The sequence below is a fragment of the Gambusia affinis genome, linkage group LG06, assembly GCF_019740435.1.
Source record: "Gambusia affinis linkage group LG06, SWU_Gaff_1.0, whole genome shotgun sequence".
In the NCBI taxonomy this organism is placed as follows: Eukaryota; Metazoa; Chordata; class Actinopteri; order Cyprinodontiformes; family Poeciliidae; genus Gambusia; species Gambusia affinis.
In genome coordinates, this window is record NC_057873.1 from 24,977,646 (window position 1) to 25,004,777 (window position 27,132).

Below are 27,132 nucleotides of genomic sequence, written 5' to 3' on the forward strand. Positions count from 1 at the left end.
CTTTTCGAAAGAAATTAGTTTGAAGGAAATACTACATTAGCATTGCAATTATTGCTAAAAGGAGACAAAATATTAGCTGAGAACAAAGAATCGAGGAAGAATTAGCGAGTAGAAGAAAGGGAAGGTGATTTCTGGACAAAAAGAAAGTCACTTGAGGAGGCATGTATTGCTGAAAGAAAGGGAAATAACTTTCAGATGTTTTACAAGAGCCGTCCTCCCATTCTGTGTCGGCGGCAGACGGAGCTGCTGTTGTATGATATATTTGACCCAGTCTGGCAGGCCTGGGCTGCCAGGTTGTGTCTGTTTTCCCAAATTAGGTGGGTGTGAAAGCTCACAAGTAATTCACTGGCAGCATGAAAAGCCAGAGAAATTATTCATGAGAATGTAGACCAGCCAGCTACAACTCAGGCATCTGTCAGCTGTCTGTACTGTTTATTTCTCACCTGAGCCTCAAACCGCTGTTGGTTTGTTATTTAATGGCGGACGGCTCGTTGATTTTATTTTATTCTTTAGTTTTTTGCCAGCGGGAGGAAGCAGCGGCAGTACTTAAATGCCGCCCCGCTGCCGGTGGACGCCTTAAACAACAAGCCGGAACAAACACAATCGGCATTCTCTCGTTATCCCTTTTTAATACGGCCGCCGACGTTTCGGAGGGGAATACATCTCCCGCCACTTTCTCGCACGACTCTCAAATGTTCCATGAAATTAACTCTTAAACAAAAGATAAGTCATGTCGCGGCGCCCCTCCGCCGTTCGCGTTTTGAGAAGTTCCAACTCATCGGCGTGTCTCGAAGACGTTTGGCGCCGGCGATTTGTCTCTGCTCCGTCGGTCCCCGTTGCCTTTTCAACTTCTCTTTTTTTGGCAACAAAGTAGCGAATCAGGCTGACATTCTGTTTATCTTTAAAGCAGAAAGCAGAGATACCCCCCCAAAAGGAGATACAATCGGCTGAAATATTCGAGTGAAAAGGGCACGCCAGAAATATCAAACAGAAGGCAAAGTGATCAAATAGGAAGGATGGGCATTTCCGGAATCAGCTGAGCATAGGTACTGGTCGGACTGCTGGAAAGCTGGAATTTCAGGAGAATATGTACAATGTGGAGGAACGAGTCCTTGCTTTCAGCCGCCCAGGCCTGCGCGTTTCTGCTTTGGAGCTTTACATACATTACTATAATCCTGCTCCTGTTCAACAGTTTGAAAATGTGCTACCACACAAGGTTTAGAGAGTCTGCGAGGTTATTTGTTCAACTGTGTGGATAAAAAAAAACTAGAGAAATTGATTGCTGTCGCTGCAAATTACATTCAATAATTTAACTCATAAGAGCGCTGACGAATGTGACAAGAAGTTCTATTTAAATCCTCACACAAAATAGACAGGAAAAAGACAAGGTAGAGAGAGAGAGAAAAAAAAATACAGAGAAGCTCTTGATCAGCTGTGACTGCCGATCTGATCATGACAAATTGGTTCCACTTTAGGTCTCCAGGTTTAGTGAGGCAATGAGAAGTTTCAGATTCTAAAAAAAGAAAAAAAAATGTTTCATATCGTGGCATCTCACAGCTTTCCCACAGAAGTTTCTGCCCTGAGAGGTTTTCCCACCCCTGAGGTTTCTCTGTCACCGAGCGCCCGAGGAGGAGTCTGGTTATTTTTACTGATGTTAAAAGTGAAATGATGATGTGAGATTCTTTGGTTCCCTGTTCAGACTTTGAAACTAATTTAAATTTAATCTACAAAAAGGCCTCACGAACCAAAGCTTTCATTAACTGGTTTTGGGCTGCATGAGAAGCAAGATAAAAGTAAAAAATAAAAAATTAATTTGGCGAACAAATAGCTGCCAGTATCGACATCTAGTTAAAGGGATAATTCATGATTTTTGAAGTGAGGTTCTGATGGGCAAATGGATTCAAGCGGGTTCCTACACACACAAAGTCTTGAAAAGAAGAGAATCTGGAAACGTGTTTTAACAGAAGATGTTAAAAAACGTTTCCATACTTGATTCCCTCTGAAGTTCTCTAGAGATTGTCCCAACTAGAGCTCTCTTTACCTTTGTTGTGTGGTTTACACTTTATGATCCTCAGGCATTTTTTCTGCTTACATTGGTGGATCATTCACAAAAAGGCAAATGTGCTTACACAGAAAATTGAAGTCTAACTTGTGAGCCTCCAACTATTTTCTTGGTGTGAAATGGTATCATCATCAGCTCACAACACCACGTGAGCTAAAGTCAGCTGTCTCGTCGTAGGAAAAGGAAAGCACCGCTTGCCATTCTTACCGCCGCTTCAAATGTCGGACAAAGTCGGATGTTGTTCCATCTCCACGGGGATTCTTTCTTGTTTTTGATGTTGCATTTAGTTTTTTTGTTGAATACTTTGTAAGTTATTTACCCAGAAGGTACTATTCTTAGGAGTTTTTTTTTTCTTTTCTTTTTCTTACATCTGGTTAACGTGATTGGCTGTGCTGCAGGTTGCACGTATACATATTGTGTGGGGGGGAAAAAGAGCAATGGATTGAATGAAATTAGTAAATGGGGAACACTTTTAAAATATCTGTTTTAAACTTTGAATTCAGGGTAAAATACCAAGTGTTTCCAAGTAAACAGCCCAATTCAAGTGCAAAGTTATTGGTGTAAAAGTCCAAGTCTAGTGACATTTCTCTGGAAATGGACTTTTTCCATCTCCCGTGGCAACCATTCAGTTGTGCAAAACACCTGGGTGGAAAATTTCCAGGCTTCTGCCTCACAGAGCAGCCCTCCCCCACTCAGCTCCTTCAGACTAGCCAGCAGCAATTAGCAAACACCTGGTGGAACTGCTCATCTGCAGAGCTCATTATATGAGCCACGTCTCAGAGCAACTCTGGTTAAAATGTGGTTAAAGGGTTAATAGAGGAGCCATGTTGGGATGACTTCCTGACCGCACACTGTTGGAAAGAGCACACGTTTCTTAAAGAGACAGAGGCCCAATTTCAAGGTGTTCAATGTCTTTCAAGTCACATTTGATATATGCATCATATTTAAATCAATTGAACAGAACAGTTACTTGGTTGTGCTAGAAAATGACACTATATGCCTGGAAAACACACAACACTCATCCTTTAATGACTAGAGTTAATGTCATGTGACTGGAGCCCCACCTCTTTATTCTCCTTACATTTTTTAATTCCATAAGCGAGCGATGCTCATTTTGAATCTTTTTGTCTCCTTTTCATCTCCTCCGGTTGCCATTGTGTTGCCTACCTTCCACTGTCGAGGGCTCACGCTTTCACTCACCTCCAGCTCGACTCAGAATCGAGATAAACGTGTCGATATGGCCAATCCTGAAACCAAAGAAATCCTCAGCATCACGAAGCCGAGTAGGTGTAGTCAGAGCATCTGCCGTCCATTCAGAATTTATTTCTGAAGAAGCTTCCCTGCTGTGCATAAAGTGAGACTTTAGTAAACATTGACGGAGACACGCGTGTTAGTGTTTTGGGTCATACTTTTTTTTTCTATTTATTTATTTTAGCACCAGCATGTTTAGACCTGCATGCCCGTCATGTTTGAACTGTATCCCTGTTGCCGTTCCAAAGGATTACGGCTGCGTTTTGTTTCGTTCCCCGATCTGAACATTATCTACCTGCCGAATGCATGAGTGGACATTTTCAGACTTGCTGCTCTAAACACACATTGATTTCCAAATTTGGGCTCACAGGCTCATCTGGATGGAGATGATATTTTTCCAAATGAAAAGGCGCCAGCGCAGATGTAGCTCTGGCTGTTAAATGTCACGACATGCTCTCCGGTATGGTGCCTACTCTGTCTGCTGATTTTAATGGTAGGTAGGTAGTAAACAAAGGTTGTTTGTTTTTTTTCCACTGGAATTGTTTTTTTGCTGGCAACGGAATTGCAGTCCTCTATACTTATGGCAACAATGAACCAGCGAGATGCATCCGCGGGTTATCAAACCACAAAACAAGCTGAAAGTTTCATTTTCCGCATAAAACAAAAAAACATTTGACCCGCTGGTGGTGTAAAAAAAAAAAAAGTGACTGTTGCAGCTTTGAATACGAATTTAACCCTCATGTTATGTTCCGGGTCAAATTGACCCGTTTTAAAAAAATTTTGAAAATAGTTGGGAGTATTTTTTATTTTTCCCCACCAGGGGGTCCTTTTTGTGGGCTCTAGTGTCCCTTTTTTCATAGTAGGCTGACAGGAAAGGGGGAAGGAGAGAGGGGACGACATGCGGCAAATGTTGTCGGGTCCAGGAATCGAACCCACGACGGCCCCGTCGAGGACTGAAGGCCTCCAAATGTGGGGCACGCTAACCTCTACGCCACCGGAGCACACCCCAGTTGGGGGTATTTTTTTGCATGAAACTCTTTCTAGTTGTCTTAATAGGTCCACTCTACATAGAAATTAAAAATTTATTCATTTTACACGTTTGCATTTTTTGGTTTCTGACACTATTGCATGATTAAACATTCCTCGGGTCAAATTGACCCATGAACATTTTTGCTGTACCCCAGAAACGAACATAACAGGAGGGTTAAAAGAGTAATGCAGAACATTTTATGAAACCTAAATGAAATAATATTTATTTTTACAAAGTTGGTCCAAGGTTTTCTTTAGAGGTAACAGCTTGAAAATGAATGTGGTATTCCGTTTTTCATTTCTGCTCCAGAATAATACGTCGTTTATCTGCCAGAAACCAGAGAGGATGATTTATTAATTTTTTTAATGAAATAAATATGAGTATCCAAATTAAAATGCCCTGTTATCCAATGAGAATACTTTGCAGTAACGGAGTTAAACATATGTGGCTCTGAAACTGAAAGCCCCTCTGAATATTTTCTTATTCTGCGGGGCTGTCAGATTCCTGAATGCGCTGCTGCTGCTCAGTTTCCCACTCAGGCCTCGGATTTGGCGACAGTCACTCTCGTATGCAAACACGCAGCGTGCATTAATGACACCCTGCCATTTATTTGATTTGAATTAGTTGCATTTATTTTAGCAAAGCTTTCACTGCTTGCAGAAAAAAAAGAAGAAACTTGCTTGCCGTCTCGTTACATTTTAAATAAATGTGTAGTTTTGTGATATTTCTTTTTCTGACTAATGGAGGTTTCTTTGATTTTTCCGAGAGAACAAAAATATTTGGGAAATAAAGCAGGATTCATTTTCTGCAATAAACCTCAAATCAATCTAAAATCTACAAAATCAAAAACAAAAGCATTTGTTAGCAGCGCCACAAGAGTTTGTGATGGACAGCGCTAAGACCCGCATCCTGACTCTGATTGGTTGTTTCTATTTAGCACTGGGAGAAGACAGGAGATCTAAATTTTACCGCAGATCATCTGTCTCATACCACGCTGTCCCGAAATAGTGAAAACATATTTTCTAGAAAAGTTACATACCCCAGCTTCAACGATTGATCGCCATCTACACTAGTTGTCAATAATTTCTGTAAACCAATTAATGCAATTAATTGCTCCAGCACTAGCTGTAATGTGACAAAGTGCTTAGAGGAGAATGTGTCATTTTGGAAGACAAATCTGATCTGCTTTGAAAATGACTCTCAGATGAACCTCACTCACTTCGCAGCTCCTCGTTTGCCAGGTGGAGAAGCAGCACCTCGCGCCTCACTCTGCTCCTGTGAAGGCAGCCATTGTTTCAGGAAACAATGCAAGTCCAGCCCTGCCCTCGACAGGCCCGGCACGTAGATCTGATTAGAGCTCTTCAAACAGTCGGCTGACCTGTGGAGGAGGAACGAGTGAAGCCATCCCGACTCTGGAATGTGGAGGAGCTGGAGTGCCGTCGCCCTGAAGGGTCTGCTGCCGGCTCAGGACATGAGCACCCAGGCTGAAAACAAAACCAAACAAAAAGAAAACATGTAATGACTTTATCTTTCCGGCGCCTGCAGGCTTTATCTGGAGCATTAATGTGCTGCTGGTGGTCACCCACTATAACAGAGCAATTAACCCCTCCTACATTCACATCCCTTCTCCAAACAAACACATGTTACCATAACAATCGGCTCTGTTTCTGACCGCCTCATGCCGTGTTCATGACAATGCAGCTGCTCCGGCTGCAGAGAGGGAGAGCTGTGACTCGGGAGCAGGACGGATCATGATGTCTGTCTTTTTTTTTTTTGTTGTTTTGCACTGAAAGCAGGAAAGCTGCTCTGAAACCAGCCTGAGGCCATAAAGGCAACGTCGAGGTCGGAGCACAGGGTTCTGCCTGTGCATCCCGAAACCTTGTATTTTGAATTTAACCACACTAGAGAGGCACGGACAGGAGGATTTAAAATGAATGTGGCAAGAAAAATGGGAATTCCTAAACATTCCCATCTACTGTGTTTCTGTAAAAGTTAAAAAATAAAAAAAGAAAAAGAAAAATCCTCCTATTCAGAATTGGGGTGCGGAAAAAAGATGCCACATTAGTAAAATAAGTATCTGTCTGAGTTCACACAATAAAAGTGGGGGAAATTATTAAATGAAAGCGATGAAGGCTCCTGAGACAGAGCCTGCAGGGGAATGGAAATCAGGACTGGTTACAGCTATCGGCTCAAGACAGACTTCTGGAAACAGCTTAATGTGGAACTTAAGCCCAAGTCATAGTCCCTCTGTAAGGCAAAACACAATTTACTTTGTTTTTTTTATATATATGTCACAACATTGTAACTGAATTCAGCTCAAGTGACTTTACAAATCGGTTTGACTCATGAAGTCATATGCGGTTGAAACTAAACATTCACATTCATAATTCAAAACATCTGATTTTGAAATGTGTGCAAATCTGTTTCCAGGCAACACCTTAATGAAAATGAAGAAGAAAAAATGAAGACCTGCACAGGCTTGGTTTGTAGCAGGGAAAAATCTACAGATGCCTAAATGTGCCAGGTTATTTTTTTTTTTTTCCCACTTACAGCAAAGTATTAAACCTATGGGAATAACCATTATACTTCAAGAAATATCCCAAAGATGGATGTGACCTGAGGTGAAACAGCAACCCTGCAGTGAAAGGGAAATAAGGCTGGCTGAAACGAGAAAAAGGACTTTAACAATAAAACATGTTCTGTACTGACATGAACTGAAACGCCGCTCCTATAGGAAGAAACCTTTCCTTCAAAAGCAACACAAGATGTCAGAACAGAGCTTGTAAATTAAGATGGGGAAGAAAAGAGTTCTGATGAAACAATGCTTCATTTTGTGACATCTTTAAAAAAAAAAATTCTTAATAAATTAGCCAAGCAAAGGACATTTCATTTTAACGAAAAGTGAGCCCCATCAGGACCCAACAGAACCAGGATCAACATGAGGAGAAGACTGTGGACTTCCACAAGTTTGGTTCATCATTGAGCAGTACCTGCAGATGTCTAAAGGTGCCGTGTTCACCTTTTCAAACACTGATTCTAATAATTATTAAGACCATGAGAATAACCAGCCATCACACCGTTTCAAGAAGGAGATGAGTTCTGTGTCCCAAAGACGAATGTGACTTGATGTGAAAGGGAAAGCAGGCTGGCTGAAACTATTAACATATCATCCATTATGTAACATGTCCTGTCCTGAAATGCTGCTTCTACAGGGAGAAGCCATTACCTCAGAAAGTCAGAACGCATCCCCACTGTGACGTAAAGAAGGTGGCAAAATAATACCAGATCATCCACGGAGGAACTGACTGCAAGAACGGAGGACAAGGAGTGAGGTAAGTAATAAGTAAGGTACGATTAAGGGAACTAGTACCATCTACAGGCCTGATTACCAGTAGAAGTGAATGAATCATGTGGCGTCGTCCTCAGAACCCAACACTGCAACACTGGTTCTGTTGGGGGGGGAAATGGGAAAAACGTCCATCAAACTGCTGCGAGAAGCCTCTGGAAGGACACAGAGTCATGCACTCATTCAGTTTAAAAGGCAATTCTACGAAATATTGTGGTAATGTACACAAGCAGAATTACATTTTTCACAATTCTCTTACTTTACAGATCAAAATAATGTATTCTTAATACAGACTGGCCCTAAACAGGAAAGTCTTGGATAGATTTGATGACAGAGGGGAGAAGTTGTTTCTATGCAGTGTACGTTAATTCCTTATATCAGCACTAAATCCCAGTTCAGATCAGAGTCTGATGAAATCAACTCCTTTAATTCCCAGCCGATCATTTCGTCATCAGGTCCACCGGTGTAAACGAAGTGCAATGTAAGTACGAGCGGAGTCAGCTAATAATGTGAATGAAACTGTTTTTATTCGAGGACGTTAAGCCGATTGTATTGAGTCGACCCCTCGTCCTGAGTGGCAACGATGGAGGAAATATTTCATTTTAACAGGAAGTGACCTCCATGAGAGCCAGGGTCAGGATGGGTAGGCATCAGCTGAGACTGACTGGGGGATGAAAGTACAGAGGAGACAATAAAAACAAAGAAAACATAAAACCACCGGTCCAGCAGTACTTTTTTATGTTAAAGAAAAATGGAGTACATGATCTATTAGGTATGAAGGATGGAACAAGAGGTCGTCTGAGGTCACAGAAAGAAAGTTGGAATGGCAGAACCCGCCGTGAAATAAACACCGCACCGACCCTTTCCTTGGTGAAAGGCCATTTGGAGTTACTCAGTTTTTGTTTTTCAGTCTTTCTAGAATGTTCTTCACTTCCTCGTTTTCATTCATTTGCAACCTGCAGATGAGCATCAAACTTGGGATTTACGCCCCCGTCTGGGTTCCCCCCGCTCCCCTCTGCTGTTGTCTCGTTTCTGGTTGCGCCACGCACAACTCGCTACGAATTTATTCACGAATATAACCAACTAATTCCCAAACAATATTTTTTAATGAATGCTGTGCACATGAATGAGCTTTTTGATCAAAAAACTGTCAGTTTGACTGAACTTCTCGGTCGGATCCTGTTTGGAAAATAAACATAAAATTAAATCAGTAGCTGATTATGGATTTTTTTCTTGTTTATTCTTGGTATATAAAAAAACCCAGCCTTCAATATGAACTCCCATGATGCCCACAGAGGAGACTGACATGTTCTTGCTCTGCTGCCTGTGCTCCCTTGTGCTGACTTTCTCTGTACTTCCCTTCTATACAATCCTGCTTTCCAGTTAATTTTCCTCTTTTGTTGTGCGTATTTCATATGGAGATTAGCAAACTGCTTCATTCGGTGTGTGAATGCAATCTGGTGGAACTGGTGTGATTTTATTTTTTCTTTTCTTTTTTTTTCTTATTGAGGACCATCAGAATAAAATATCAAAGCCGAGTCACAGCAAAGTCTTTTCTGGACACGGTTGGTGGAGATTAATCTGTTTGCACCAAGGGCAAATAAATGGTCATAAAATGTGATGTTTTTATTTGTCACTGTATTTCTACATACTTTTACGTTTAATACTACACAAAATATTGCACCCGCTAATGGTTTTTTTTTTTGTTTTTGTTTTTTATATACCCACATCCATTTTAAAACAAAAAAAAAAATGTTTTCTGGAAATATTCAGTGTTGCATGATTGACTGCAGAAGAATGTGGTACAATATTGTGTGCTGGTGCAGATAAAAAAAAGAAAATGTTTGCACTCCTACAATTATATTGAAAGTTCCTGCGACTCGGTGGCGCCCCGAATGTTGCAAACTAAGATAACAGACTCTTAAGATTGTATTTTTTTGTGAGAAAGCAGCAAATATGCATTTGGTTTTTTTTTTTTTTTTTACTTTTGTGGTCTATACTACTTTTTTTAGATGGTGAAACCGAGAAAAGACAAAAGAAGAAAAGAAAGTTCAACTCCTGCTAAATGTTGTTTTTTTGGGGGGTTTCTGTCGTGTTATCTTACCTTTAAAGGTTGCTTGGCGGGATTCAAACCTGCGTACAGTAACCAGCATTTTGTAATAGGCTCCCCTGGTAAAGACGTATAAAATGTCCCAAAACGTTTCACACTGAAAGAACCGTGACATCTCTTCTCCCCCAAACATTTTAATTACTGCTCTGACTGGAAATGTGGGCAATTTATGGGAGATGTTATTTTCCCGTTGACTGACTTATAAATCCAATTTTTAAATGGCATGTTTTCTTGTCTTGCCATTTTGAAGAGTAGCTAAAGGTAAAAAAAGAGAGAGAGAGAGAAAAAAAAAAGTCTCCTGTTATTGGACTGTACACAGGACTTCAAGATAAATATGATACAATCCAGATTTCGAAACGAGGGAGATGATCCTAGACTTCCTGAAAAATTTAAGATTAAAGAAACTTAAAAAAGGTTTTGTTAAATTCTGAAAGTTTTGGATACTTTCAGTCGTAACATGAGACGAGGGTGTGAATACCATCTGGGCAGTGATTTAAGAGGCTATTGTCAGCGTGTGGGTCAGTGTGACAGGCGGCTTACTGATACTGACTGCGAGGTCGAGTGCTGGAGCCAGACCTGATAAAACTGGCAAGCAAAAAAAAAAAAAAATCCCCAACATGCACAATCACACACAGACGAGCACACATTTAGAAAAACACACACAGAGTCCTGCTTTCTCAGAAAAGTGACCCCATATATGTCAGTAATTATATGAATCGATAATTTAATGTGTCAAAGACGATTCAAAGAGGCGGAGACGATTGATCGGTCATAATTTAGTTTACACCTCATTGTATGGAATAATGTGACCAATGGCTGCGTTACTCTTTGCCGGAAGCTGTGTGTAGATGAAGAAAGAGGATTTTGTGCTGCCAATTAATCCTGCCCTTAATGTTTGCATAAACTGGTGTGGAGAGGAAACTGTGTTGTCATGTTTCTTGCATTAAACAAATGCACAAAGTGTTTTTTTTGTAATAATGCAACACCACTGACTGTGGCACTAGTAATTATATCAGAAACAGTGATTTCGTTTTAACGTTTTGCACAAATGTCCTAAAATTAACGTTTTCTAAATTTTTTTATCATGACACCTTGGAACTGCATCTCAAAATGTACTTCTGCAACTTTTGTGAAGATTGTTGTGGTTAAAGCTACAAATAGAAAGTTTCACAGTTTCATTTTGTCTGTCTACAAAGTTTACTTTCCTTCAGAGTTTATAAAAAGGAGCAGATTCCTCAAGTCTTAATTATTATTATTTTTTCTTCTCTCGATCTCCCAGGTTGGTTAGAGATGGATAAACAGTTTGGAGCTATGATGATGATGATTTATGGATGAATTTGTTTAATTTTACTATGGAAATTAAAAAAAAATTTTTTTACGTATTTGAGTTTGCTGTTCTTACAAGGAACATGTCCTCCACAGGGCATTTGATTACATAATATCAACAATAGACAAAAAAGACCCAAAAAGCATATCCCACACATGCTGTCAATAATAAATCAGCCTTGTGGTTTGTGCCAGAAACACTTTTAAACTGTTTTGACAAATATGAATAACTTGTGTGAAAGACATCTTATTTGGATGACAATGATTTTATATATATGTATTAAGAAGGATATAGAAGTGTGGATTTTTGGCAAGAATGGCAAATATATTAGAGCTATAAAATATATGAAACATCAATAATTGCCGTATTTCTTTCCATTTCTTTTTTTTTTAATTTTATATTTTCTTTGCTCTTTTTATTTTTAAGATTTTGCAGCCACGCGTCTCTTAAACCAGGAATGAAGTTGTGCCTTCTGTATCTGAAGGTCAGATGTTTTACAGCGAAAACAGACCTTCTTTTCGATAAAGATCTTTTTTTAGTGGGAATGTGTCAAATGGATGTCAGACTGATGAGAAACTTAAACTACAATCAAGTGCAGTGGTAGGAAATGTGGGTGAGCTCTGTGGAAGTAAACAGGTGAAAAGAACAGATTTCTACTGACCTACCAGAAAATATGCTGGAAGAACTTTTTGGCCCCAGTATTATGAAACGGCACAAATGTTGATTAAAAGGAGAAAACAACACAACACAGCTGTTCCACAGCCAGAACAGTTTGAGCAGAGTCAGCGGCCAATCAACCAAAATCATTTTACAATCATTTTACAGCAATTTTTACTGTTTGAGTCTGTATATAATAAGTGAGGATGTCCACATGTTTTTTTAAATTCATTGCTGGAATCACTTAGCTTAAGTGGTTAGCTCCAGCCGATGTTTCGCTGTGAATTCAGATTGTTTTTGTCTCTTTCTAAAACAAATGAAGCCAAATTAGTGTTCAACTGCATTCTGACTTCAGTCCACCACATTTGTAGCATTAGCTTGATGCAGCATTAGCTTGATGCAGCATTAGCTTGACGTAACATTAGCTATAGGTAGTATTAACTTGACGTAGCATTAGCTTAATGTAGCATTAGCTTGACATAGCATTAGCTTGGTATAGCATTGGCTTAATATAGTATTAGCTTGATGCAGCATTAGCTTGATGCAGCATTAACGTGATGCAGCATTAACTTGATGTAGCATTAACTTGATGTAGCATTAGCTTAATATAGTATTAGTTTGATGTAGCATTAGCTTAATGTAGCATTAGCTTAATATAGTATTAGCTTGATGTAGCATTAACTTAATGTAGCAGTAGCTTAATGTAGCATTAGCTTGATGTAGCATTAACTTAATGTAGCATTAGCTTGATGTAGCATTAGCTTGATGTAGCATTAGCTTGATGTAACATTAGCTTAATGTAGCAGTAGCTTAATGTGGCATTAGCATGATGTAGCATTAGCTTAATATAGTATTAGCTTGATGTAGCATTAACTTAATGTAGCAGTAGCTTAATGTAGCATTAGCTTGATGTAGCACTAACTTAATGTAGCATTAGCTTGATGTAACATTAGCTTAATGTAGCAGTAGCTTAATGTGGCATTAGCATGATGTAGCATTAGCTTAATATAGTATTAGCTTGATGTAGCATTAACTTAATGTAGCAGTAGCTTAATGTAGCATTAGCTTGATGTAGCACTAACTTAATGTAGCATTAGCTTTATGTAGCATTAACTTAATGTAGCAGTAGCTTAATGTGGCATTAGCTTGATGTAGCATTAGCTTAATATAGTATTAGCTTGATGTAGCATTAACTTAATATCGCACTAACTTGTTGTAGCATTAGCATGATGTAGCATTAGCTTGAATCAACTATCAAGACCCAAACAACATGGACTTGCTTTAAAGAGTTCAGGTGGCTTTTTGCACAGCATCACCATAATAAGCTTTTAAAAACGATTTTCCTGTAGATCAGAGACAGACGGCATTATAATGATCAAACTAACTGAACTGACTAACAAGTCAAGAAATAACACCGAGATTAAAAAAATTGGAAGCATGAGATAAATCAATCAACAATAGGGAATGAGAAACTGTGCAAGCCCAGTCATGTTCATTAGTAAGAAAACGCTGGATAGATAGATATTTTTAGGAAGAGAAAAGTTAAGTAACATAAGCAAGTGCAATGTTCTAAAAAAATAAAGTTATGGTAACACAAAACAGTAGAAATAATTTTAAAAAATGTTTCGGTCAACTGGGTGTTAAGGGTCAAAACGTCATGCACCCTCACTCAGGTGACCCAGATAAGACGGATCAGGCCTCTGCTAAAATAACAGCAATGTGATCAGAAACATATGATAGTACCAGTAACTAAGCAGGCTATTCTTTAGACACAGTGGTTGGTAGGACAAACCTCTGTCCGCATCAGAGGAACAATTGTGGCAGAAATTATTGCATCCATCCATCTACTGCCAAAATGTAAGAGATTTGTAGGACAGTTTGTGTCCAAAGTGGTGATTCAGCACTCTGGAGAATCCTGTCGCCTTTGGACAGAGAGCTTTTAATTTCCTCCGTAGAGTGCCAGTTATTTAGGTCTCCAAGATCCCGCTCTTAACATCCTTCTGAATTTCTTCTCCTCAATGTTTAAACAACCCTCAAAATCATCACTTTATGATCGAAATCCGAGCTGGAGACTTTGCTGTTACGGCTCTTGTCTTGTTTTTGTTGTCTAGCATCAGTGTAATCATCTCAACCCAAACACCATTAAAAAGGACGATGCAAAACGATGTCATTTGTTCTTTAAAGGAACTAGCTTTTAACCACTAGGTGACATGCATTCACTTTTGGAGCTTCCCCTGCCCTATTCTTAGATGCATGTGTCTAAATTCAGAACAATGACATGTTTCGCTAACTGGTTAGAAGGTGATGAGGCACATCTGAGGTTATGCGAGCTGCAGGAGCAACTGATTTTTCTTTTGTGCACGGATCTTTGAAAGTAAAAGCTTTCAGATTAAATACAATGCTTTGTTCAAGTCTTAATATAAAAACACTCTGTAGAGCAGCTTTACAGCTAGAAGGTTTTTTGTGTGTCCTTGTTTTGTTGCTGTGGCTTTCATAGCTACAAAAAAAATAAATAAATAGAAATATGACAAATCAGAAACATTTCCACAAACAAACTCATTTTGTCTTGCCATTAAGGAACAGGCTTCATATTACTGAAATGGAAAACATTTAAGAGGCTGTAAGTGTCTCTGCGAACCATTATTAGCTTGTCGGACTGCTGTCAGGCTGAATCAGGAGGTGCGGCTTATCACGCATTGCAGAGAAAGTTTCTGCAGTGTCTGAGTCAACCATGCAAATGTCAGAGTGGCTTCAAAAAAGAAAGAAAGAAAAAAAAGGGAAAAGGAACACGCAGCCCCTATAAAAAGACTGTCCTATTTTAAGCCTTTCGTTATGACAGAAAATATTTTTTAGATATCCATCAAAAGCTCATTGCCACTTTACGCTGGTAAATCGAAACCATCATCTTGTTACTTACCAATTTATCTATTTTTTAGCTTATTGTGTTAGTCGGTAATTCGGCCTGATTAACCTTAATATTCATGCAGGGTCAGAGCAGCTCTAACAATCAACTAAATGTGCATCTTTATCCACTCTGGCTGCCTGCTGCTGCTGCAATTAGGTGCAAGTGAATGCATTTGCAAAGCAAAATAGGATTAGGTGCTGGAGGCAGGGCTGGGCTCGTCTAATGGTTGATGAGTTTCTTATACCCGCTTTTAAACTTCCACGAATAATATTTAACGTCGAGTGCTAATCCCGCATCTGCTCGATAACTTTCATCTGCTCAAATCGTACGATCAGAGAGTCTCTTAAAGGATCATAATGGTAGTTCTGCATCTTCCAGCTCATTAGCTACAAATCAGGCACACTTTGCATCAATGGCTATTCTCCAGAGCAAACCACCAGATTGTAGATTGATTTCCCATCGTCTTGGCAGCCATTATTTTCCATTCATTTTCAGCGTGCCACGAAAATAAGCTTAAAGAGATTTGAAACTTGCTGGAGACGAGTAATCCATCACAGCGAGCGGCATGCTGCCTCTGATTTCTGTCAATGATGCATCTGCGTCACAAGCTGCTGAAGACCGGGCGTTTTAAAAAAGCGGGACCGTTTCTGCTGTGGGTTCAAGGACGAGCGCCGACCCACATTCGACGTGGCGCGCCGTCAAAGCAGAGGCCGCGTCGACGGGACCGCACAGCGAAACTGAAACCGGTAATTATTCACAGACACCTGATCTAGAATTTCGTTCAAGATCGGGACCGACACAGATATTAAAATCGGATCGATGCACACCCCATATCGTCTGGTTTCGGCTTTCTCCAAAGCCTTTGTGCGTTTCAGCATCGACTCACTAGATATAAGAGAAACATAAAAGAAATGAAACTACTGGGTCTCAAAAGTAAAGGCTGCAGTGGAGACTGGCAGCGCTTAGAATCGCGGGAGTAAACTGATGATGTAACAAAAACAGAGAGACTTTATTACTGAATACAGGCAGCTGGTTTGAGCATCATCAGGCATGCATGACCAGGCTTCCTGGTAGCGGACAATCATATCAGGAGGGAGCCGGTGGCCTTGACCTCTTTATTTTCTCCCCACCAGGCAAAACACTTCCCACCGTTTTCAGCGTGGATTGACATTCAAACCCATCTTGCAGTTAATAAAACCAAATATTTTAATCATTCACGGTGCCAAAGAGCAGAATCAAATGGACTTTTTGTTTCCAGAGAGCTCATGAACTGCATAGAAAAAGTATTTTTAAAACACTAAAAAATTTATGTATGTATATTTTGTGCATTCATTTTTAATACAAAATGTCCTCCAGGGTTTCTGAAGGTCTTTCCGAATATTTTCTGGAGCTTTGGCGGCCATTTCATGTCTGGTAGATGACTAATTTCAGAGGAATGATTTTTCCCCTGCAAAACACATACCGGTAAGTTTGAGCAATGAATCAGGTAGGTGTAAAAAAGCTCTTAAACTGAAGTGATGTGTAGTTGCATACCAGATGTCCATACAAAAAAAGTACTTTTTAAAAAATCTTTTCAACTCTGCAAGCAAACAAAATGTTACTTAAAAAAATATGATAGCTTAAAAACAATGCACATTTTTCCAGATGTGTCTGTGAAGATATAAAATTTTTCAATTTTAATTTACAGTCATTCAATAAATTATATCACCAGTTCCAATGAAGCTGTGCTGTGAGATAAAAAACAGCCTTTTGAAAATCATTTTCAAGCAGGTATCAAACATATTTTATTATCAAGCCTACATTTCTGTATTTTAAAGCAAAATTATTGGTTGGATGTTTTATAAATAAGCAGAAAATCATAAGGAAAAAGAATAGAAAGCTTCAAAACAGTGTGTGTGTGTAATTAATTTATATTATCCGTTTCGCATTGTGAATGAAGTTACTGAAATAAATGGACTTTTCAATCATATTTTAATCTAATGGAAGGATCTGTACTGTAGATTATTTTTTTCAGAACTTTCCACTTTGTCATTTTTAAACAAAATCTCATTTGCAGAAAAAAGTCTGACTGCTTGGAAGAAAAAGAAAAGGTAGAGGAATGAGAAGTGAAACATTTTGGACCCGATGCTGCCGTTGTGGTTCTGCTTTTGACCGAGGCGGCTACATCTGTCTGGAGTTGTTTTGCCTAACTGAATTTGTTGAAAATGCTGATTATGTAAGTGGATTTTGTACCACTCTCTGCCAGTCCCTGGACATTCTTTGAAGAGAAATGTTTGTTCTCCAAGAGTTTTTCTTGGTTAAATAAAGGTTAAGTCAAAAATTAGATTGGGGTCCCCAATCACGGTTAAATACGGGAGGGAGACCCTGCCTAAACTCAACAGATGCGTGTTGCTGCAGTGTGACTGAAATGCTAGCTGGTTTATTACTCGGACGTTCAAAACATTAATTTTTTGAAATAGTGGAACTGGTTCTGTGAGACATGTCCAGACATGACTTAGGTGACACAAAGTCAAAATGTGTTGCCAACCAAATGTTGGCATTAAAACAGAGAGTAACTATGCTAACATTAACACTTCTGGCATTGAAAATGACTCAGAAGGAGCAACGTGTAAGTTTCTTATGTCCGTTTTGGTTTCAGAAACATTTTCAGACATCAGGACAAAGCGACACATTGTCGAGACGTTGCAGTAGCTTCTTTGACCCCTTCACTCTCACCCTCGAAACACCTTGCTTTAAGTCACTGGGGTCAGAGGCTTTAATCTCTGACCCCTTTAATGGGGTTTTATAAGTTACGGAGCCCCAAAGGGGACATGGAGAAAATAAAAGTCGTGACTTATTTTCTCGAGATCCTGCGCTGTTCTGACCATCTGTGCCGCCCATCCATCCGTCCTCCCTGGTTTCAGAGCAGACGTTACGTTGCCTGTTGCATACTCAGCAGCTCCCTCATCGATACATCCTACCTGTGGAAAGTCCATCCGTTTTATTTTGTTGAAGATTACAGAAAGCTCTATTTAAGTTATTTATAATTAGCTTTCCTCAAGCTGCTCTGTTACTTCATGTTTTAAGTTTACATAACAGGCGGTTGAAAACGCTTTGGTTTAGTCTGTAGTTACCAAACTGTAAACTAGAAAGTCTCATTGCTTGGCGTCAACCAAGTGAACAAAACACATTGTTTTTGTGAGCCATTTTGCCTCTAAAATGGCTCTTAAATATTTTTTTAACAATACTTTCTTTATTAAACCGTGCCAAACAGCGCATGTTGTTATTAAGAGTGATTAAAGCTGTGTATATGTAGAGTTGCTTCTGATCTATATTAAGAAGCTTTACCCTTTCTTTTCAGGTGCAGTGACCTGTGCAGATTGGTGGACACATTTTGACCGGTGAGCTACATCTGAAGACTGCCAGACAACGTATTAATGTGCAAAGAGTTTTCGGGGATTAGATGTCTGTGTTTAATTTTGTTTCAATAAAAATGTTTTCCATGTTCAGACCGCTTCACTCTTGCAAACACTTACAGTTAGAAATTCAGGTATTGTAGCATTATGACACATAATGACCGATATAAAAACCTTCTGTCAAGAACTGATCTGATATATTTATATGTAAGCCCAAGCTTGAAATAAAAACCTATAAATCTCCCCTGTGTGTAATGAAATAATCGCTGTGATTATTTCATTACGTCTCTGACCTTTTGGATCTCGAGAAAAATAAGTCGGGATTTCTATTTTGTTTTCTCTCCAAATCCTCTTAGTACAGGGGTGAACAACTCCAGGCCTCGAGGGCCAGACTCCTGCAACTTTTAGATGTATCTCTACTTCAACACACCTGAGTCAAATAAGGGGTCATGAGGTCATTAGCAGGACTCTGGAGAACCTGACTGCAAATGATTCAGCTGTTGGATTCAGGTGTGTTGGACCAGGGAGACGTCTAAGAGTTGCAGGACACCGGCCCTCCAGGACCAGGATTGCCCACTCCTGTCTTAGCGGCTCCATAGCAACTGCACAAATTTCAGTCGAGACGAAAGACCAGATATGTTCAAGAAAAACAGAAACTCTAGCATCCCGAACGTTACTCGTGAATTAGTGTAATATTGATGAAATGATGAAATTGTGACTGGAATTGAGATAAGTCATCGATCATCTTGAATGACTCGGATCAAACATTTTGACAGAGACTTCATCAAATAAAATGTAACTTGTTAATTTTCTGTAACTTATACAATATTTACTCATCTTATAACCTTAACGATAGTTTTTAAATTGATCAGTTCCTTTAATAGAATCGAATGGTTGTACGATGCCTCCATTCCAGCCAAACTAAGAGCATTCAATGTGAAGTAATGCATGACAACATAGCTGTATAACTCGCCAGTATCACATTGGTACACATGGAAACTAAAAATTAAGAAAAAACAAAAAAAGAAACCAATTTATATAGTACAATTTAAAGCCAATATTAATCAGTAGTTTTGTATTTTGGTTTATAAATGGAGCATTTCGCCTCGTTTCTGGCTCATTTGGGGAATCGGTACTCCCATTGCATACTGTTGCAGCCGTGCTTGTGGGACACACAGGGGTAAAGCAATTACTCAACCTTGTCAACCCTGTTTTCTCGTTGGATGTCTGTATGGACTGATAATGAGAAGGATTGCCTATCTCTACCTCTAATTAGACAGCCTCTTTAAATCTTCGTATATCCTGTTGTCCGTTCCTCGCAGGAATAAATCACGTTTCCTTCATTCATCTTCCGGACGCCTTGGCAACTGCTCCGAGGACAACAAATCAGCAAACTGAGCAGCATAAGCACCCTGTTCACACGGCTCGAATAACCTGCGTGTCCCTCTAACTTATAACGCGCCATTTCAACCAAAATACCAGAGATAGTCCTGGATATACAGCTGTTTGTCCTTTCATTTGTGTGCGTTCAGTTAAAATGATGTGTTAAGACATCATTAAGATGCACTCCCTGCGAAATGTCACCCATGTTTAAAAAGCATGTTTATAAAAAGGAGGGAAGAAAATGCTTTGAAAATCCCCATAAATTTTTTAAAGAAATCATACAATTTTCAGCACTTTTAAATGATTTTTTTGGAAAATATGTCATTAGTTTAACTTCATCAGAGCTGTCATTTATGTAACGTAAAAAAAACAAAACTTCAATCTCTTCATTTGTGGGGGCAAAAAGCGAAATGTGGCATTTACTAAAATGTCTCATTACTCTTAACGAACTGCGTCCTGGTTTCCTTTCATGTTCAGAAGAAACATTTCGCTCTCCAGCTTCACAGCTAATCTGAGGGGTTTGAAGCACAATCCCTTCCCCATGAGTCAACTTCTACTTTTACATTATCTCAGAAAAAGGTGCTTTCTCCCCCTAGTTAAGGTTCTCTGTTAGTATGGATCTATAGTAAAGCGGCCAGACACATCCGGTTTCATTTTCTACAGGATTTGACGGTGAAAAATTCTCACCAAATGTTTTTTCAATCCATCCATCTGAGATGGGTTTACAGATCTGCATCAACACCCTGAATCGACTGCAATTCAGAGAGTGACGCAGGAGTAATTTCTAGTTAAAGATGTGTGCAAATTTCTCAAGGTGCACCTTGCTAGCACCTGAATGAATGTCGTTTCGCCTTCAGAATTACCTTAATTTGTGACGCAACTCCAACAGGGCGTTGGAAACAAAACAGAGATTACAGCCCATTATAGCATGCTAGCATAAGAAAGTTACTGCAGAGTTGTTAACTCTTATTTGTCGACATTATGTAACCTGATTGTGTTCAGGAAACCAGTCTGAGATAATTTAAGCTTTGAGACATTGTGCTTAATCTGGATGACAGTGCTCACCAGATGAAGTTGACGTGCCTGTGTAACCTGGTTGTTATAATTACACAAAATGTCTTTTTTTTTGTTATTGTTTGTATTGTTCTCTACCTGACCGAAAAGCTGTCATTGTTTTGAATGTGTTACTTTAAGAACGGTAGCCCCTCCTTTTTATTTCTTCTTCTATGGTTTTGACTTTAAAATGTTTAGTCTCCTTAGCCCCTCCCCTTTTGTCATGTTGTCCTGCGGGAGAGGTGTGTCCTATTTATTTTCTATCTAAATACTTCCAGTTTATTTGTAGATTTATTAAGTTAATTTCTGTTATGTATTTTTGTTTGTGTAGGACTTGGAGCGGGCAGCTTGTAACAATTGTTTTTCTGTTGGATATTTTCGTCAGGTATGTTGTATAAAAAAGATTTATTTTATTTAATGTGAGACATGATCCCGCCGCGCCCCTTTTGTCATGTTGTCCTGCGGGAGAGGACTTGGAGCGGGCAGCTTGTAACAATTGTTTTTCTGTTGGATATTTTCGTCAGAATAAATCGTTGAAAGCCAAACAGAGTCACGGCCTGACTAACATCTAATAACCTGCACAACGCAGAAGGGATCCGGTTACACCTGAACTACAGGAAGTGGGCATAAGAACTACTAATCCCACAATGTACTCCATCGAAGAGGTTCCAAGAGGAGGAGGAGGAGGAAGAGTTTAAGGAAAGAAGCTGATGTCACGGGAAGGAGGTCCACTTCTTATAGATTACCTTAGCATAAACAATTTAAGAGGTGCTTTCTGTGTCTTTGTTTTAATCCTTCAAGCTGATTGGGTACAAAGAGGCCAGTGAATGCAGAGCTTTATGTTTATTCTCAAGTTTACTGAAGTTTTCCTTCCCCGTCTTGCCGCTAAGCACTATAAAATACCCCTAAAATGTGCTAATGTGCTCTGTTTTCTTAAAAGCTAAACGCTAGCCAAACTTAGTTAATAGCAAAATGCTATTAAGGCGCCGTGCTTAAAAACATAGCTTTTCACTGCCTCTGCGGTCGACCCTGGTGAACTGCTAGCATTCATAAACAATAAATATTATTTATGGCACTTGGAATTAAAAACATTTTTTCAAAAACAGCAAAACACTAGTTTCTTTCCAGCTGTTTAAGCCGCCATCTTGTGAAAGGCAAGGTGCTCTGGACTGAACTGTAAACCTCCTGCCTTTTCATCTTGTGCTCTCGCCTTTGATCGCTCATGAACAACCAATCAATACACTTGATCTCCTCCCCTTGAGCCAAAGAATGACCTCAAATTATCAGTGAAGAGACACGAACTTTACATTTTCAAATAAGAATTAGGCATTTCCACAGTGGGGTTACTCTTAGTCACATTGGTGTAATCTAGGTGACATTTATTCCATCAATCAGTGTTGAAGAGATAGACTCAATTAAGTTTCATTTTCAAATGATGAGGGATTAGGCTCCCCGTTTGAACAAACTGACCCCAAACAACGCAAAACGCTGCCAAATAGAATCCAGTCAGATGTCATGAAAGCATAATCCACAAATATTCTCATTTTGAGGTGAGTGTTTGTTAAATAACGGTTGGAAAAAAATTTAAAAATCCAACTTAAATTACATGGGATTGCAATAAAAGAGGCATTGAATCCAGAACTACAGCAAAAACCTCCACAGGAAGTTTTCCTTCAGTGCTGAATGAAAAAGAAGAAGAAGAAGAAGAAAAAAAAATAATTTACACAACAAAGTTCATTCAGTTCTCTACCAATGTCATTTTACTAGCTTGCAATTTTTATTTTTGTGAGAGAAAAGGCTCGGCTAGATGCATAGTTCTTCCACAAATGAATACAGGCACAACAGCAGCAGAATCAGATTCAGACTTTGCCCACTGCCTGTGAAAAAGTCAGCAGGGGATTTACCACAAGACAAGTCTTCACAGTGGTGATTTTTTTTATTCGGCTCCAGAAAGACATGCGAGAACATGATGCACAACCTCTACATGAAAGTAGGAAGTTTTCTATCAAAGATAATAGAAAACAACTACTAGTGCATGGATTTTTTATTAGATAAATAGGTTAGATAGTAAAATAGGCTACAAATGGACAGCTTACTGATTGACGAGATTAGGGACGAAGCAATTTAGTTTTCAGTTTGTTTTTACATTCAAGTTGGAACCGATAGAAAGGAAAATGTTCTTGGTTTACAAACTACACAAGAAAGTTTGTTTTTCGCTTCAACTCAATCAAAGCGTAATCTTTTCATGTTATTATGGGATTTTTGATAATTCAGTCTGGAACAAGAAAAAGGCCATTATAAAAAAAAAACATTTAATTTTTACAAATCTTCAGCTATGTATGGTGTAATGTCAAAATTTTTATGTCATACAACTAAAATATTATCCAGACTAAGAAGAACTTTTGCGTTTGAATTTGAATTCTTTCTACTGAAACATAAAGAATAAAATCTGCAAAGAAAAAGGGTTACATGTTTGGTATAAAAAAATACAACTTTTCCTTGGCAATGAGTTTTTTCTATTTGGCCAGTTTCTCCAAAGTCTCTGGTTATATTTGGTCGCTGCCTCGGTCAGATGATGCTTCATGCACTCTTCTGTCACAAAGCAATTAACTGTTTCACCTTTGTTCACCCAGTGACGTAAATCCATCAACCAAACACCAAATACAGTCTGCTGTCGATCAAATTGATCACACTGAAGGGATTCCGAAAAAAACGGGACATCAAATCTAATAGTGTGATGATTTTCTGAAACATCAGATTTTGTAAGACAATCATTTAGATAGAAAAAAATATAAAACATTGAAATATTTTCCACTGCGTGTCATGAATCTATAAAATGACTGCACCATGTTCACTTTTCATCTCATGAACAGCAAATCAATACACGTGATTTATTTTACATAAATTATTGCACTTGTTCTAATTCTGACTGCATTAAAGCCAGAGGATTAAGAATGGGATGTCGCTCATATTCGTTTCAGTTATTACAACTAAAAACCAGCGATCAGCCCGAAACCTGGGAGTAGTGATGGACTCTGACCTGAACTTTCAGAGCCACATAAAGACAGTTACAAAGTCGGCCTTCTATTACCTGAAGAACATTTCCAGGATTAAAGGACTAATGTCTCAGCCAGATCTAGAGAAACTCATCCATGCATTTATCTTCAGTCGTATTGTTTATTGTAACGGCGTCTTCACAGGTCTGTCCAACAAATCAATCAAACAGCTGCAGCTGATCCAGAATGCTGCTGCTGGAGTTCTGACTAAAACCAGGAAGACAGAGCACATAACACCAGTTTTAAAGTCCCTCCACTGGCTCCCTGTAGCTCAAAGAATAGACTTTAAAATACTTTTGTTAGTTTATAAATCACTGAATGGTTTAGCACCACAATACATTAAAGATTTGCTGCTGTTGTATCAACCTTCCAGACCTCTCAGGTCTTCTGGTTCTGCTCTGCATCCCCAGAACCAGAACCAAATGAGGAGAAGCAGCATTCAACATCGATGCACCACAAATCTGGAACAAACTTCCAGAAAACAGAAAACAGCTGAAACACTGGCTTCTTTTAAATCTCGGCTAAAAACCCACTTGTTTAGAGTTGTATTTGAAAAGTAATCAATTATGAATTTAATGATGGAACTTGACTTAATGTCGTGTTTTGATTGTTGATTCTATGTTGCATGACTATATTTTTGTGTCTGATTTGATGTAAAGCACTTTGAAATGCCTTGCTGCTGAAATGTGCTATATAAAATTTTATTGATTGATTGATTGATATTCATGTGTTAGATAAGCAAATGCTGAATGAGAATTTGCTCAACAAAAACTCTGATTTTCTACACTTTCCAGCACATTGCCACACGCAGATGATTTCAAACCTTTCTGTGCACATGAAACAGCAGTGTTTCACAAACCTGAGCCTGGAGTAACAAACGAAAGCACACAGATGCTCTCCATCTTGGTTTATAAAGACAGCAACATGCCCAGAGGCACAAAAACAAAATGTAAAGTCCTCAACTTCACCATCAGAGTCCAATAACCAATATGTCCTTCAGCCATCGCTGTATTGTTTCTGAACCATAAAAGCATGCTTCTTCTCTTTAACTGGACTAAATGTGGCATGTGAATGTGATCCAGAAGCATTAAATGTAATATTTTTCAATAGTGCAGAATTACAAAGCGATCTGTCTGTAGACTCGGCGAGGAAGAAAAACATAATTTCACTTGTTGTTCCTTCACTCGGAGCGCTGACCTTCACAGTGATGAGTTTGAAACTAGAAGGCTGTTTGCACAATTACATGCCGATGAGTCTTTGTGTTCGCCGTCTGCGCGGACTTAAACCGTCTACAAACAAAGAAACCAATTCCGGTGCGCCACGAGTGGTGTGAAGTGGAGAAATGAAAACGCTACGGGTTTTGCAGTGCGTCAGAAAATTTTGTGGGCTTTATTTAACAAAAAAAAATCAAAATAAAAAATTGATTTTCATCTTTTCTTCTGGGATAATGGGAACGACACCTTACATTTGTGACTTTATGCTTCCTAAAATACATCTGAGGAGGGAAGCTTTAAAAGAAGACTTCTCCAACTTCTAAAATCTTGGTTTCTTTAAACCTGCCTCCTTTGACAGACGTAGAAGGACTCGCCAAGTGGTTTTCCCAGATTTACACTTCTAAGGAATTTTTTTTCCCCAAAGATAATTGTGAGAATCGGGGCTTTGTTTTCAGTCTCGGCTGTTTACATGCTGCCTGCTCCGTTTGTTATATGAACAGAAATGATGTGACCCTGGCTAGAGCCGGTCCAATTCCACAGAAACATAAAACATGTCAGAACCCGACAATTTTTACTTTTTTTTTGTATGAAAGTCATGTTGCATTAACGCTGCTAAATCTCCTTTCCCGGAGGTGCAATGTCTGCTCCGTGACATGTTTTAACCACTGAGGCCCTCCCATTACCTCCGGGCTCCGTTTCCCACCGTTTCTTGTGTCAACAAGCCGCATGCTTCTTGTAAAGGGTCAGAGGTCAGCTAGCTCGCGCTTTCCGAACCCTGACATCTGACGTCCTCTCCATTTCAGATCGGGGAGACCTCCATTTTCCCTCGCCGTCAGGGCAAAACAAAATCCATTCAGCACATTTTCCTGACTCACATATCCCTGGTTTCTTGAGTCGACCACAAACAGATCCTAAGCAAAAATTTAAAAAAAAAATTAAAAAATCAAAGGCCAAACGTTAACCTACAGAATAATTTGAAAATTCTGTAAAACTTTTCTAGAAGGTCTTACATGGATTCACCATAATTCTGTCTTAATTTTGCTAAAACAGAAGTGAAACTGAAACTATAATTCTGTTTTAGTTTCGCTCACCACACCTGATTACCGTCCGGCCCGTAGAAGCAACATGTTACAAAAATAGAAACTGGCAATGCGAGGTAGATGAAAAGATTTCAAAAAGTAACATGATGCACTGATCCAAGTCATCTAATTTGTCCAAAAAATAAAAAATAAAAATAAAATAAAATCTAGAAGATACAATATAATTTTGGGAAAACCATAACAGTCAGAACGCAAACATAAATTCTGCTCTTATATCACAAAATCCTGAAGCAGAATATCTTGAATTCAGTGTGTGAACTTGCCTTCAAAGACACTTAGATTTTTTTTTTTTTTATCCTAAACTGGCTGTTCATGGTCAATTTTTTTCCAATATGGTTTAATTAAAATTAGGTAAAGAAGTAGGAGGCCAAATTTAATACGCAGCAATCTAATATTCTTAATACATAGCTTTGTGTTTCGCTTAATTGAATCCTCTTTTGAAATTGTATTTTCTAACACCTCAACATATAATTGTCTTATATTTAAATTTTAATAAATTACATCACAGATTTATATTTGAGCTTTTGTGCATGAAAAAAATTCACCTTTAAATCACTAATAATCACTCAAACAGACTACAAGAACTCCATTTATTGATGGCAATTATACGGTTCGAGGTCCTTGCTCAAGTTCGTGGAAATCCCACCAAACATTTGCAAGATCGTGCAAAAGTTTTACCCTTCAGGCTTCAGTTAACCCTTTAGTCCTCAGTAAAAAATTATAATAATAATAAAAAAACAAAACAATCCTCGCCGTGGTGATTACAAGGCCTTTGAAATATTATGAGCCAAAAGTTTCTGAAGTCAGAAAAAGAAATATCTGCCATGACTCATTCACCCCCCAACCTCACTCATTTACATCTAATCTCGGTTTCTTTAAACCTGCCACGAGTTCATGAAAAATGAAACTTCTTAGATTTCTTTTTTCTGGCTCCTTCAAACCAGAGGAGAATTAAAGGGCTGAGAGCAGTCTGTGCATTCTGATTCCATGACACGGAGACCAATTAAAAGTCACCGGTGTTGTTTCGAGGCTGCAGGGCACAGACAGACTGACACCCTCGGTGCAAAACAGCATACTCAAGTGAAAACCAACCAGCACTCTTTAAAGCAAAATTACACTTCTCGTACATCATTAAGTCTGTGATGTTTAGCTCTCTCTGTTAGGTGTTTTGTGATCAAAGCAACAATTTGCATTTGATATTTTTGCACTCGCCTCCATCACGTCCCTCTCATCTTAACCTCGC

At 38.9% G+C, this 27,132-nt stretch overlaps 1 protein-coding gene and 1 long non-coding RNA gene across 7 annotated transcripts in view; one reads left to right on the top strand and one right to left on the bottom strand.

Annotated features, from left to right (window-relative positions):
• Positions 1-27,132, bottom strand: part of LOC122832119 (CD166 antigen homolog) — a 115,983-nt gene that overhangs the window by 85,739 nt on the left and 3,112 nt on the right. For 4 of the 6 annotated variants that reach the window (XM_044118553.1, XM_044118555.1, XM_044118556.1 and 1 more), the window contains exons 2-4: positions 5,722-5,827; positions 5,563-5,618; positions 3,263-3,405 (exon numbers count right to left, since the gene is read on the bottom strand). In XM_044118553.1, the coding sequence (XP_043974488.1) occupies positions 3,263-3,405; positions 5,563-5,618; positions 5,722-5,748 (226 nt within the window). In that variant the 5' untranslated portion in view covers positions 5,749-5,827. The remainder of the gene's footprint in view (positions 1-3,262; positions 3,406-5,562; positions 5,619-5,721; positions 5,828-27,132) is intronic. The other 2 variants (XM_044118557.1, XM_044118554.1) reach the window with 2 other exon arrangements.
• Positions 15,846-18,133, top strand: LOC122832120. The gene is made up of 4 exons (XR_006370797.1): positions 15,846-15,971; positions 16,045-16,152; positions 16,745-16,903; positions 18,029-18,133. It is a non-coding gene; the product is annotated as an uncharacterized LOC122832120 (long non-coding RNA).